The following is a 12,984-nucleotide window of genomic DNA, read 5'->3' on the forward strand; positions in this document are numbered from 1 at the left end:
TCAATAACAAAAATTTTAAATATTGTAATTGTTTCATATTCAAAATAACAAAAAACCGCAATGGATAAAAATACTAGGATTTACTACGATTTTTTTAGCAGTTCATGAGCTTACCTTTGATTTCACGTTGTTCCGCATTATGTCACTTTGTGATTGTTTTGCTAAATTACTATACAATATACAATCAATAGTGATGGGTTTTATGGGTTTCTGAAGGTTTACAGCTGCATCCGAGTTGGCCATTGGGTTTGGGGAACCTTTTTCGTTGGCCAGCTGCAAATAATTCGTGATGAGATGCCCGCTTGCAGATACCAAAAGTCAGCAAACTCTATTTATGGCCCGAAGATGACGCAATCTTTGGATGAGATGGAAAAAAAATTCGATGGGGAAATGTTTCTTTACATCATGTTCATTGTTTGCTACTTGCCCGAAAATATAGATGTGTCATTTACATAATTAAAGCCTTTGGATCCCATGCATGCCACCCATTTTGTTGTCATCCTCTTGAATTATTTCAATTGCTTGAATTGGGTGTGAGTTCACTTCAAGGCATGCCAATCAAAAATTATTAGCTTGTGTTGTTATTTATGGCTAGATGACTCTAGGCCATTAATCAGTTGAAAATTCTTGAAAACAAACAGTGCTTTCTTTACTTTTCATTGGCCTGGGCCGCTTTTTATTTAATATTAAATTATTGTACAGGTTGAACTTATTCAAATTGTATTTAGTTGCCATCCATTTCTTGTTAAATCATAAACATTCAATATTTTTCCGTTTCTTTGCCATTCTCTTGCCAAATATTGTTCTTTTCGTCTTTCGCTACTTAGAAATCAACTACAAATATTTACAAAATCTCTCCACTTTCATTCTTTATTCATATTTTTATTTGGGGGTTGTTTCGTTTCGTTTAACTATACAAAAATGCTTACGAGGTAAACATAAAATTTGCATGCTCCATCTAAACTATCGCCTAACTGCATCGAGAGTTCGTAATTTGTGTTAATAGATTTATTTTGTTTTTAACAAAGGTACATTAAATATATATACGACGAATTCAATGCATTAAAAATATTTAAGTTTCATATCGTTCCTGCTTTTCTTCTCAGATAATGTTCTTGTTTTATCTTTCGCTTAGCTACTACATAGAATACGTTCCGCTAAAAACATTCTTAGTATTTACTCGTTTCGATTACGTTATTATTAGATTAGATTTAGATTAGTTTTCGCCATTATCTTTTGTTTGCTTTGCTCATCTCATCTCATTTCGAATGTTGTGCAAAATAATCAATTGGTTGGAAAATGTCTCGAAAAATCATCTCTTTATTTCGGTTTCTCTGATAAAACTAGCATTTAACGAAAACGAAAATCTTTGTCAATTTCGTTCAATTCGATTCGATTTGTTCCATTGGCTCATTGGCTTATAAACTATGGACGTAACCTTCGGGATGGGAAAAGTGCAAAAGTGCGTTGCCATGCTTCGTTACCTTTTGTTTTGCGAAAAGCGAAATTTCGCCGAAAACCGAAAATAAAAGAATGCGTAAACATCCTCTTTGCTAAATTTCAAGTGTGTGCAAAATTTTGCTTCGATTTAACATAGTATTTTTCATCTTGGCCAGCAGCAGTAGCAAACAATTCTAAACAATATTTGCTTGCCCAGCTTTTCTACGTGGGTTTCTCTAAAGTGCCTAATTCTTTATCTTTATTAAGTTTTTGTTTACTTTGTATTGTGTTTACCTTGCTGCACTGTAGTGTGTGTGTGTGTTGTTTTTTGCATACTTTTTTCATAAATCACAGAAAAAGTTTATTCATTTGAAATATTTGGTTTTAGATTTGCCTTTGCTTAAATTTGACTTTTACCTTTTGCTACAAAATATAATCTGGTTGAGTGTGTGAACGCTATTAAAACGTGGCCCTAATCGAGTTGTTTTTCGAGTTATTTAAGTTTTAACTATTGATGTCTCCATGGAGAATCTTAGCAATTTGATTGCCTACAACTCAAATTGGCTTTCGCGTCCTTCTCATAGATTTATACGATATTCATAATATATTTTGTTCTACACTTTAGTTTGCTCTACTCAAATCGTTTTTGTTTTTGTTTTTGATTTATTTACTTGTTTCAAAACCATGTGAAGTGTCTTTGATTTCAATTTGCACATTTGTTAGCTCTTCTTTGAACTTCTCTTGAATATTTTTTAGTGGAACCCGTCGACTTCGGGCGTCCTCTCGTTTTTGGCCAAAAATACGATACGTTTCTTAGAGTATGGAAATGGTTTGGGCTTGGTTTCGATTCGATTAGCTACGAACTCTATGTAAAATACTTGGTTAGGTTACTTTAGTGTTTAGATGATGGCTATTTTATCTCGAATTTACTTTTGGTTGATTGCTAAAAATTTGATTCTACTATTTGCGTTCTTTGCTAGTTTAATTGTTTAACTATTCGCTTACGTTTGCCTCGAAAATGTTATGATTTATAATCCGCCAGCCTTCCCCCCGTTCATTAATTTTTCACTAAATGTTCCTAGGAATTCCATCATCTTACTCCACACGCCAGCAAATCTCTGTGAAAAGAACTAAAAAGTTGATTAAAAAACATAGGAAAACAAAAGCAAACTTATATGGTATATAAATGATTTAAATTTATTTGTTTTACATATCTTTTAAGATTGTTTTACTTGCTTTTTACATAAATTCATTTAATAGTAATAAAATTATCACTTAAACAGCGCGGCGAATTTATTTAAACCATAATGACAAAGGATGCAGTTACAAAATCATACAATCAAACGAATTAAAAGAGCTAAAGTATAAATGTTGCTGCTTTGAATGTCTGCTGTGCATATTTAAATTTGAAAATATATAAAATTTAAGATTAATAATTGCTTGGAAAGAATCGTACATATGTTGAGCGCATTTTGGTTGATTAATTAATGGTTGTTTTTTAGGCGCACATTCCCGCCCATTCATTAATTTTTATTAATTGCACTCTATTAAAGCAGTCACCAATCGAATTTTTTATTTGCATTTTAAATAAACACTCAAGAGCCGAACATTCGCATTGAACAAATCGACTCAAACTAAAGCGAAAAAAAAGAATGGAAACGAAATACAGACATGATGATGATTATCTCTCACTCATTGCAAACGAAAATATTGCGTAACCCACAGAGGCAATTCACTCACTAAAAGCTAGCATTAATTTTAAAATTTGTTTAGCTTACAAAAGAATACAGAAAAAAACACGTCTGCGCTTTGACTAAACTGAGTATCCTTTTTTCGACGCGCGACTTCAGGATGGCGAAAGAAATCTAAACTAACTTTAAGCAATTTGACTGAAATTAAAATGCCGCCATGTCTTCTGCTAAACTCACTGCGAAATCAAACTAATAACTAACAAGTATCGTAGAATTATAGTACAAAACTTCTGCGCGTGCGAGAAGTTCCTCTTGCATTTTATATATGGCTGTCGATTTTGCTGGATGATGCGATATATAGTAGGTTGATTGACAGATTGGATAGAAAGTCCAGGATCCAGTAGGATTGGGTGATTGGGTGGTGATTGGTGGTGATTGCTGAGGACTGGGATCCTAACAGTAGAAACGTACGCCATCCACAGAGAGGACTTGCTTTAATTTTCATTTATTCTGTCGATTTGGCTCCGTATAAAGCTGCACGCCTTCCACGGTGAAAATTGAGGTTTCTGCAAGAAAAGGTCACAGTCGTAATAAGTTAAAAATATTTTAAATTATATTTGTAATTGAAAAGTTGGAATTATGACAACATGTTGGGCTCAGTTCTGACCATGACATAATTTAATTTACGGCCATCGAATAGCGAACGACCGACAATTAAAATTGCCATTGGCAAAATTACATTTTCCAGCCACACATGATGCACTAACACAGTTGCTATAACACCCCAATCACCCTCAAATCTCACACGGATTTGTACAGTAAATACTTTAATGGGTGAACACTTTGTAATGTGAAGATTTGTAAAAACTAGAAATTTTTATTCAAAATAATGCACCTATTTAGCTTTAGACTACATTCTTCACAAAATATTTACTTTAACAAGAAAATTTTAGATTACTGCCAAAGCTAATTAAACATTATGCATATAAAAAACAAGTCTAGAACAAAATGGAAATAACATATTTAAATTGAATAAACACAAGGTATTGCACGTAAAATTAGCGTTCTGCACTAATAGTTTATGAATAATTGTCTTTAAAAACATTCAGATAACTTCTAAAGCGAAATGAACCTATTTTTAAAGCCAATTACAACAGCATAGTGCATTTATTGGTAACCCAAAACAAAGCTCTACTGTAGCACACAGTAGTCTACTGTGTATGGCAACCTAAACCGCAAAAACCGCACACGTGGTGTGATGACCTTTTCCTGGCCATGATAAATGAAGCGCATTAGTTGCGTTTTAATTGATTCTATCTGTCCACGCTGCGTATACGCAATTTTGGAATGGCAAAAATACCAGGGAAAATCCCCACCCTTTCGTAATGAGCTGGTTTTTTTTTTGAGTTTTTCCACAGCCACTGTGATTTAGCCAGAAATTAGCATAGCACCCTATCTGGATTTGTATGTAGTGAAAAAAGTAGAACCAGTTTTGTGTAAACAAATCACGCGTTAATCGTATTTTAAGCACACTTTAAGCTGCCCTCGAATAAATGCAAGTCCAGCTTGGGGGAATTTGCACTTCATTCATTTATTTTCGGATTTTCCACTGCGCTCTCGAGTGGCTTTGTGCCCCTATATAGTATTTATATATGCATTTTTAAGGCCCTTTCTATTGCATTTGATTTTCAGTTCTTTATTTCGCCCCACATTGCATTTGCCAAATTGCATATTCCACAAACTCGATGCTGGTTTTTGGGGCTGACCCTTAAATTTCATTTTTTTCGGAAATGTTTCCATTTACCGAACAGCATCCGATAGGAGGTCTGCTAATGAATGCAGGCCCTCAGGAAAAACGGAAGTGAGTGTGCTTTTTATTTACTTGAAAATGCAGTGAAATTGTAATGGGATTGGAAAAGATAATTGCTTTTAGATACACAGGCCAAGTGGAGATTAAATTTGTATCTTTTGGGTACTAAATTATATACACAAAAGGCAAATAAAAATAGTTTACAAGCCACTTAAAAGTTTATACTTTTGAGAAGTCCACAATATAAGCTTAGGGGGAAAAATATAAAAATCTGCATAAATAAGTAAAAGTATATTTATATGTATGATTAAAAGTTTGTTTTTTAAATTTTCAAAAAAGATCAGTTTGGATATTTATAATACTTAGTGAAAATTGTTAAAAATTTCTAAAAATTCAATTCAATTAATAACAAATGCAAAAAGCAAAAATAGGTAAACTGCAATATGAGGAAAAACAAAACTATCCGGAAACAAAATTCCCCACTTTAAATTATTATTTTCTTTTGGTGTATACTAGACAGCGTTTGCACTTAAAAACCAACTATTATTTACTCTTGCTTGTTCACTTATCGCAATCTAATTAGTAGACCAGCTTGATTTTCTGTCTGTAGTAGCCCTGTATTTGTCCAACAAGTTTGTCCTTTGCATTCGGTGCTTTTTTTTCCCCCAACTTGTTGCAAACTTTTGCCACCACTTGAAATACAAATTAAAACTGGCAAATGCAATTACTGTTAACTATACCTCGGAAAAATTCGCTGAGCAAATGAAAACTGCTCGAAAGGCAAACAAATTGTCGCGAAACTTAAATGAGTTGTCCCTACAAAAATAAAAGAATGGGCTACCTTTTCACGGAGATTTTGCCTGACTTTCTGCCAACTTTGAGCTAACAATTCATCCTTTTTTTGCCCCTTTGTTAATTGGTTTTCTTTCCGGCCAGGCCACAGAGACATTGGCCCCAAAAAGTTCAGGGCCGTAAATGTTTAATGCATTAATTCAATTTTGCAGGACTCACCGTCTGGCAATTCGTAGAGTTTCTTTGGCAACTGCGCAAAGTACGGATGCTGCAGTGCATCGTCGGCGCCCAAACGCTGCTCCGGATTCAGTTGCAGGAAGCCGTTCGCTATCGTCTCGCCCTCGATGATGTCGTACAGCCGTGGGAAGTTGTGACCCAGTTTCCGCGGTCGATAGAAACCTGAAATGCACCCCGGATTAGCTTCAATTCTTCCACATTTGACCCCCCCGTCGATTACACTGTGCTACATTTTTTGGGGTTTTGACTTTGGATTTTGAAAGTACTCTTTTGTACTCTGTGGCTAGTCCAAGACCTTTTTTTTCAGATTTTATAAACATGCTATATGTTTAGTACTTGGACATAACGGTATAATTTGCAAAATTGTTAAAGCAACATGTATTCAGTATATTTTATAAATTTTAAACTGTTTTAGGGCAGATAAAGCAAACCCAACTTTTGAAAAAAGAGTACGTATCGTAAAATAGGCTTAAAAATGTCACAAGAAAAAATACCAACAATTATTTAGTATATTTAAACACTTAATGATATTATTTAATTATTTAATGTATTTTAAAAATCTTTTACTAGTTACCAACAATAATGTTTGGAAAGTGAACCTACGATTTAAATCGGCTAAAGAGATAGTGTTACTCCAATCTTTATGTTGCTAATATTCAAACGCTAAGCCAAATGAAGATTGACTGGCTTTGGACGATTACTTTCAGAACCTGAAATCCAGATACTTTCCGTGTTGCACTGTGTTACTCACCCAATTTGTGCGGCTTGTAGCCGGGAAAGTGGGTAACTCCCGCCCACGTATCCTCGGTGGGCGTGCCCAGCAACTTAAATATCTTGTCCAGCTGGTCGTAGGTATCACGTATGCCCGGAAACGTCGGCATCCCGGTCACCATCTCCACGAAGATGCAGCCCACGCCCCACATGTCCAGCGAGGTCGAGTACTCCGTGCTGCCCAGCAGGACATCTGAAATGGTCACGAGCTCTCGGTTAAGTAAATGCAATCCACTTCTCTGTTGTGTTGCAAAATAAATTGCCATTTTAAATAAACAAAAGACAGTGAGAGAGAGCAGGACCAGAACCAGGACCAGGAAGAGATGGCTCTGCACTTCCTGTTCACCTCTGTGTTTATCTTTGCAACCGCTTTTTGGGCCAGCAACTAACAAAGTTTAGCTCTCCCAATGGGCACATACGGTTTGCTGGGCAGCTCACTATTTTGTTTCAGTGAAAGGAGTTAAAAGTTCCCACATATACTCCAAAAATAAAGAGCCTAACACGAGCAGAAGTTTTACAAACATTTAACCTTATTACTTTAAAATATGGGGGAACTCAATTAAGGAGATCGACAAAATTGGAGCTACAAAGCATTCAAATTAATTTTATTACTCAGAAAAGGAAATGTTATATAACAATAAAACTCGTTTGTTTTTTGAATCTTCTGGTAGAATAAGGAAAGTTATGTCTAGCAAATAACTGAATTTTTAGTTTAGAAAGGCAATTTTAGCACCAATTGTAATTAAAGAATATTGTGACCTTACCTTAAGAGCAATAAGTTCTTAGTTCTTAAAATTGATCTCTGTATTCAAGCACTCGTTTAAGGCACTCACATATGGGTTTGAATTCTTTTGTGGCATATTTTATATCTTTCTTACTGAGCATGGATTTTCACTCTTTTAAAAACTTATGGTGTACATTTCAGAACATAATCCGTAATAAATAATTAGAACGCAACGCTTTTTGAAGAATATATGGTCTTAACAAAAAAGTTTAGTAAAACTAACTTAAATTTTAAACAAAGTTCTCTAGGGATTCTAAGATGTAATAAACCTATTTCTATTGTATCTAGTACACCTATGCACCTGGGTGCCTCCCATACTCATTTGCCGGGCAGGTGGCGACAGGTGCCCATGGCAACCACATCCTCACCCTCATCCTTATCCACTTCTTTTGCCCTTTGTTTTTTGCAAGCCACCGCTTTTTGCCTGTCGGCGTTGTCTGCCAAGAAGTGCAGATTAAATTTGTTTAACATGCTTCCGAACTATTCCCCAGCTGACGTTGATGGCGTCCAGAGTTTAGGGGCTAGGGGTTAGGGGTCAGGAGTCAGTAGTACAGGTAGACTTCCCCACACAAAGTGTTCATAGCGAGGGAATTACGTATTAGAAAAAAATTAACTTTATTCCTCCATCCCGGACTCCTTTGCTTTTAGTTTTCCACTTTAGCTGGCTTGCAAATTGATGGAAAAATCTTTGCCATGCAAAAATTGAATTGTTTACCCATTGTCAAGGGAGGGATCTTAGTGAGGCATTAATTTAATCCCACTAAAGCCGCAGCTAAACGAACAATTTTCAGCCCTTACGGACGCCAATTAATTGGCTTCGAGTGTCCAAAACAAACGAAATAATTTAATGCGATTTTCAAATTGGTTCGACTTTGGGGCTTGGGTTTAAGCTACAAACTGCAAATTGTTTGCGCTTCCGAAAAGTGATTCTAGTTTTTTTTTTTGGCAGTGAAAAGCTTACATTGAAAGGCTCTCAAGTCTTTAGCTTTGTAGGGATTAAAAGAGAGGGAAATAAACATTTTCCATATACAAAATTTAAGCTCTATTCTTTTTTGGGTTTCTAGGCATTTTGTAAGAGCGATTGGAATCATTGAGGATTTTTTTGAGGCTCGGTTTATAATAATATTAAAATTTATATATTATTAACACTCTTAAAAAAGGGTCGATCAAAACATAAATTGCAAATTCATTTGTTAAAGACTTTATGAAAATCCAACACAGTCAATGAGAATAAATATTCCTAAAATGCTCTTAAAATTTAAAAACAAAAATGTGAATTTAGGTAAAGCCACCAAATAACTAGTTCTTAAAAGACTATGAACTAATTTCCATGAAATGCAGTTATACTTTTATACTTAAACTGCAATAACAATAAACCCCCATTTTGGTTAACTCTTCTGCCACCTCTCTTTCTCTCTTGATTTTTAACCCCGATTCTAAACTTTATATGTAGAAAACTCACCTGGAGGGCGGTACCATAACGTGACCACCTCGTGGGAGTAGGTGTGGCTGGGCACGCTCTTGGCCCTGGCCAGTCCGAAGTCGGCCAGCTTGAGTTCGCCGCAGTCGCTGATGAGCAGGTTCTGCGGCTTGACGTCCCGATGGAGGACACGCCGCTTGTGGCAGTAGGAGAGTCCACGGAGCAGCTGGAAGAGGAACAGGCGCACGTTGCGATGGTCCAGGCCGCCCGGGTGCTTCTCCATGTATTGCGACAGATCCGTATTCTATACCCAAAAAAATATATCATATAAACTTGGCTAAAAGTATTAATAGAAAACGATCGAAGGAAGAAGTTTAAAGTCTTGCAAGTCTCTTTGGCTGTGATTTAAGTAAATCATTTTTACCTACTTCCATAAACATTAAACGACCCACTGAAAACTAAAAATACTAAAGAAAATTCTTTTGATCTGTTTAACGAAACTTATCCATTCTACTAAGTAGTTTTGATAACTATGATTATATAGAGTAAAGGTATACTGTTTTATGATAGAAATTTCATTTCTTCGATCTTTCCATATAGCATCATGTATTTTGCAAGCACTCACCACATATTCAAAGACAAAGGTCAGCGTCTCACGCGTGTGGACAATGTCGTGCAACGTGACGATGTTGCTGTGTTTCAGTTCTTTCAGCAGCGATGCCTCGCGAATGGCGGTAAACGGGGCTCCCTCCTCTTCCTGCAGCCGAATCTCCTTTAGCGCCACCCGCTGGTAGGTTAATCTGCAACACAAACGGAGGGACGGCACAGAATTAATAAAATAAATACTCGAGCGGGAATGTCCGGACAAGGACAACAATTGCACAGCTGCTGGCGCGAGGCAAGAAAGAATTAGGCATCGCAATTTGCGGTAGGAACCCGCCCAAAAAATGTCGTTCTGGCCCGAAAGTCAGGACATGTAGAGAGGGAGAAATGGGGGCCTTCGTATATTAAACAGACATAACGACCCAACACGCAGGAAAATGTACGGCAAACACTTAAATTAGGATAAGGCACCGGCCACAGGACATGGAAAAGCAGAGAGGATACAGCTTGGAAGCAGTGATGGCAGCTCAGCATTTTTTTTTGTTGTAGCCAAAAAGTTAGATTTTAAGGGAAGTTGTAAAAAAAAAAGTAAAATCAGAATACTTCGGAAAATGTCATAAGCTTGAACGAAAAACAAGAAAGAAAGCAAACTTCGGCAAGCCGAAGTTCATATACCCTTGCAGCTATTGCATGAATTAAATACTTTTGAAAACATTTAAATTATGATTTACTTGAGTATATACTGAAAAACAGTGAAGCTATGATGATTTGCAGCTCAATTATTAGATAGTTATTTTATATATTTTTATTAGTTCTATGGGAGCTATATGATATAGACGTCCGATTTTGATAAAATTTAAACCATAATTCTGAAATAATTAAACATTGCCATATGTCGAAGAACTAAACAAAAAATTAAAAAACAGAAAAGTTATAATTTTTTTTCATTTATTTCTCCGATTGTTCCTATGGGCCCTATATGATATAGTCGTCCGACTTTGATGAAATTTAAACCGTAAATCGAAAATATTTAACCATTACTAAATGTCGAAGAACTAAACAAAAAATTAAAAAACAGAAAAGTAATAATTTTTTTTCATTTATTTTTCCGATCGTTCCTATGGGAGCTGGGAGCTATATGCTATAGTCGTCCGATTTTGATGAAATTTAAAACGTAAATCGGAAATATTTAACCATTACTAAATGTCGAAGAACTAAACGAAAAATTAAAAAACAGCAAAGTTATAATTTTTTTTCATTTATTTTTCCGATTGTTCCTATGGGAGCTATATGCTATAGTCGTCCGATTTTGATGAAATTTAAACCGTAAATCGGAAATATTTAACCATTACTAAATGTCGAAGAACTAAACAAAAAATTAAAAAACAGCAAAGTTATAATTTTTTTTCATTTATTTTTCTGATTGTTCCTATGGGAGCTATATGCTATAGTCGTCCGATCCGGCTCGTTCCGACTTATATACTAACTGCAATAGAAAGACAGCTTTTGGGAAAGTTTCATGCAGATAGCTTTAAAACTGAGAGACTAGTTTGCATATAAACGGACGGACAGACGGACAGACGGACATGGCTAGATCGACTCGCCTAGTGATGCTGATCAAGAATATATATACTTTATAGGGTCGGAGATGTCTCCTTCACTGCGTTGCAAACTTCTGACTGAAATTATAATACCCTCTGCAAGGGTATAAATATGATTTTAAAAATGTTACAAAAACTTTAAAAAACAAGAAAGAAAGCAAACTTCGGCAAGCCGAAGTTCATATACCCTTGCAGCTATTGCATGAATTAAATACTTTTGAAAACATTTAAATTATGATTTACTTGAGTATATGCTGAAAAACATTGAAACTATGATGATTTGCAGCTCAATTATTAGATAGTTATTTTATATATTTTTATTATTTCTATGGGAGCTATATGCTATAGACGTCCGATTTTGATAAAATTGAAACCATAATTCTGAAATAATTAAACATTGCTATATGTCGAAGAACTAAACAAAAAATTAAAAAACAGAAAAGTTATAATTTTTTTTCATTTATTTTTCCGATTGTTCCTATGGGAGCTATATGCTATAGTCGTCCGATTTTGATGAAATTTAAAACATAATTCTGAAATATTTAACCATTACTATATCTCGAAGAACTAAACAAAAAATTAAAAAACAGCAAAGTTATAATTTTTTTTCATTTATTTTTCCGATTGTTCCTATGGGAGCTATATGCTATAGTCGATCGATTTTGATGAAATTTAAACCGTAAATCGGAAATTTTTAACCATTACTATATGTCGAAGAACTAAACAAAAAATTAAAAAACAGCAAAGTTATAATTTTTTTTCATTTATTTTTCCGATTGTTCCTATGGGAGCTATATGCTATAGTCGTCCGATCCGGCTCGTTCCGACTTATATACTACCTGCAATAGAAAGACAACTTTTGGAAAAGTTTCATGCAGATAGCTTTAAAACTGAGAGACTAGTTTGCATATAAACGGACGGACAGACGGACAGACGGACGGACAGACGGACGGACAGACGGACATGGCTAGATCGACTCTACTAGTGATGCTGATCAAGAATATATATACTTTATAGGGTCGGAAACGTCTCCTTCACTGCGTTGCAAACTTCTGACTGAAATTATAATACCCTCTGCAAGGGTATAAATATTAAACGCTGTAACTGAAGATCTGACTACTAAAAATACTTTGTTATATTTGTTTTATACTTAGAACTCAGCTAAAAGCATAGAAAAGTAAAAATACTCAGGAAAATTCAAATATTTATAATTGTAATTAAAGTTTATAATTAAAACTTGTTCATATAAAACTAGTTTAAACCATAAGAGTGCTGTTTTTTTTTTAGATAATTCAGCATCTCTTAAATGAGGATGAAGATGACACAGAGGAAAGGACGCAGCGGAGGACATTTGAAGTGTCAAATTAGGCTAAATTATTTGACACTGCCGCACAGACGTTGGCAATTTATGCGGCTTGCTCGCATTGCCAAGGCAACATTCTAATTGGCAGCGCAGCCACCCAAAAGAAAAAAAAAAGGAAAACCCGCAACGCAAATCTTACCATAAAGTAGTTGACTTTAAGAGCAGAAGCCAGAGTGAATTTACGAAAGTTTCTTTATGGCTCAAGCATGCCAGCATGAGACATCTTCACGCGAATATGTCAAAGTGCAAGTTTTTAGGGGCTAGAACTTATCACGCCACCAGCTAATTGGGCAAGCGAGGGTTAATGACGATGATGAGGGCTCCTGATGACTGAACTCAAGCGCATCAATTTGTCGAGCAGCATCGTAAATTCTTGCTGGCAAGTAAATATGCTCAAAATACCCTAAACTTTTTATCGCAGACATAAAAATTCACCGACTTTTTCGCTATTTCCGAACAATGTCTTCGAGTA

At 35.4% G+C, this 12,984-nt stretch overlaps 1 protein-coding gene across 2 annotated transcripts in view; it reads right to left on the reverse strand.

Annotated features, from left to right (window-relative positions):
* Positions 1-648: 648 nt before the first annotated feature.
* The window catches only part of LOC108145824 (cyclin-dependent kinase 14), a 72,723-nt gene continuing 60,387 nt past the window's right edge, over positions 649-12,984 (reverse strand). For both annotated transcript variants that reach the window (XM_017271430.2, XM_017271429.2), the window contains 5 exons: positions 9,571-9,745; positions 8,988-9,249; positions 6,722-6,934; positions 5,953-6,132; positions 649-3,697 (listed from right to left, as the gene is read on the reverse strand). In XM_017271430.2, coding sequence (XP_017126919.1) covers positions 3,633-3,697; positions 5,953-6,132; positions 6,722-6,934; positions 8,988-9,249; positions 9,571-9,745 — 895 coding nt within the window. In that variant the 3' untranslated portion in view covers positions 649-3,632. The remainder of the gene's footprint in view (positions 3,698-5,952; positions 6,133-6,721; positions 6,935-8,987; positions 9,250-9,570; positions 9,746-12,984) is intronic.

The sequence above is a fragment of the Drosophila elegans genome, unplaced genomic scaffold (genome assembly GCF_018152505.1).
Source record: "Drosophila elegans isolate 14027-0461.03 unplaced genomic scaffold, ASM1815250v1 contig_208, whole genome shotgun sequence".
Taxonomy (NCBI): Eukaryota; Metazoa; Arthropoda; class Insecta; order Diptera; family Drosophilidae; genus Drosophila; species Drosophila elegans.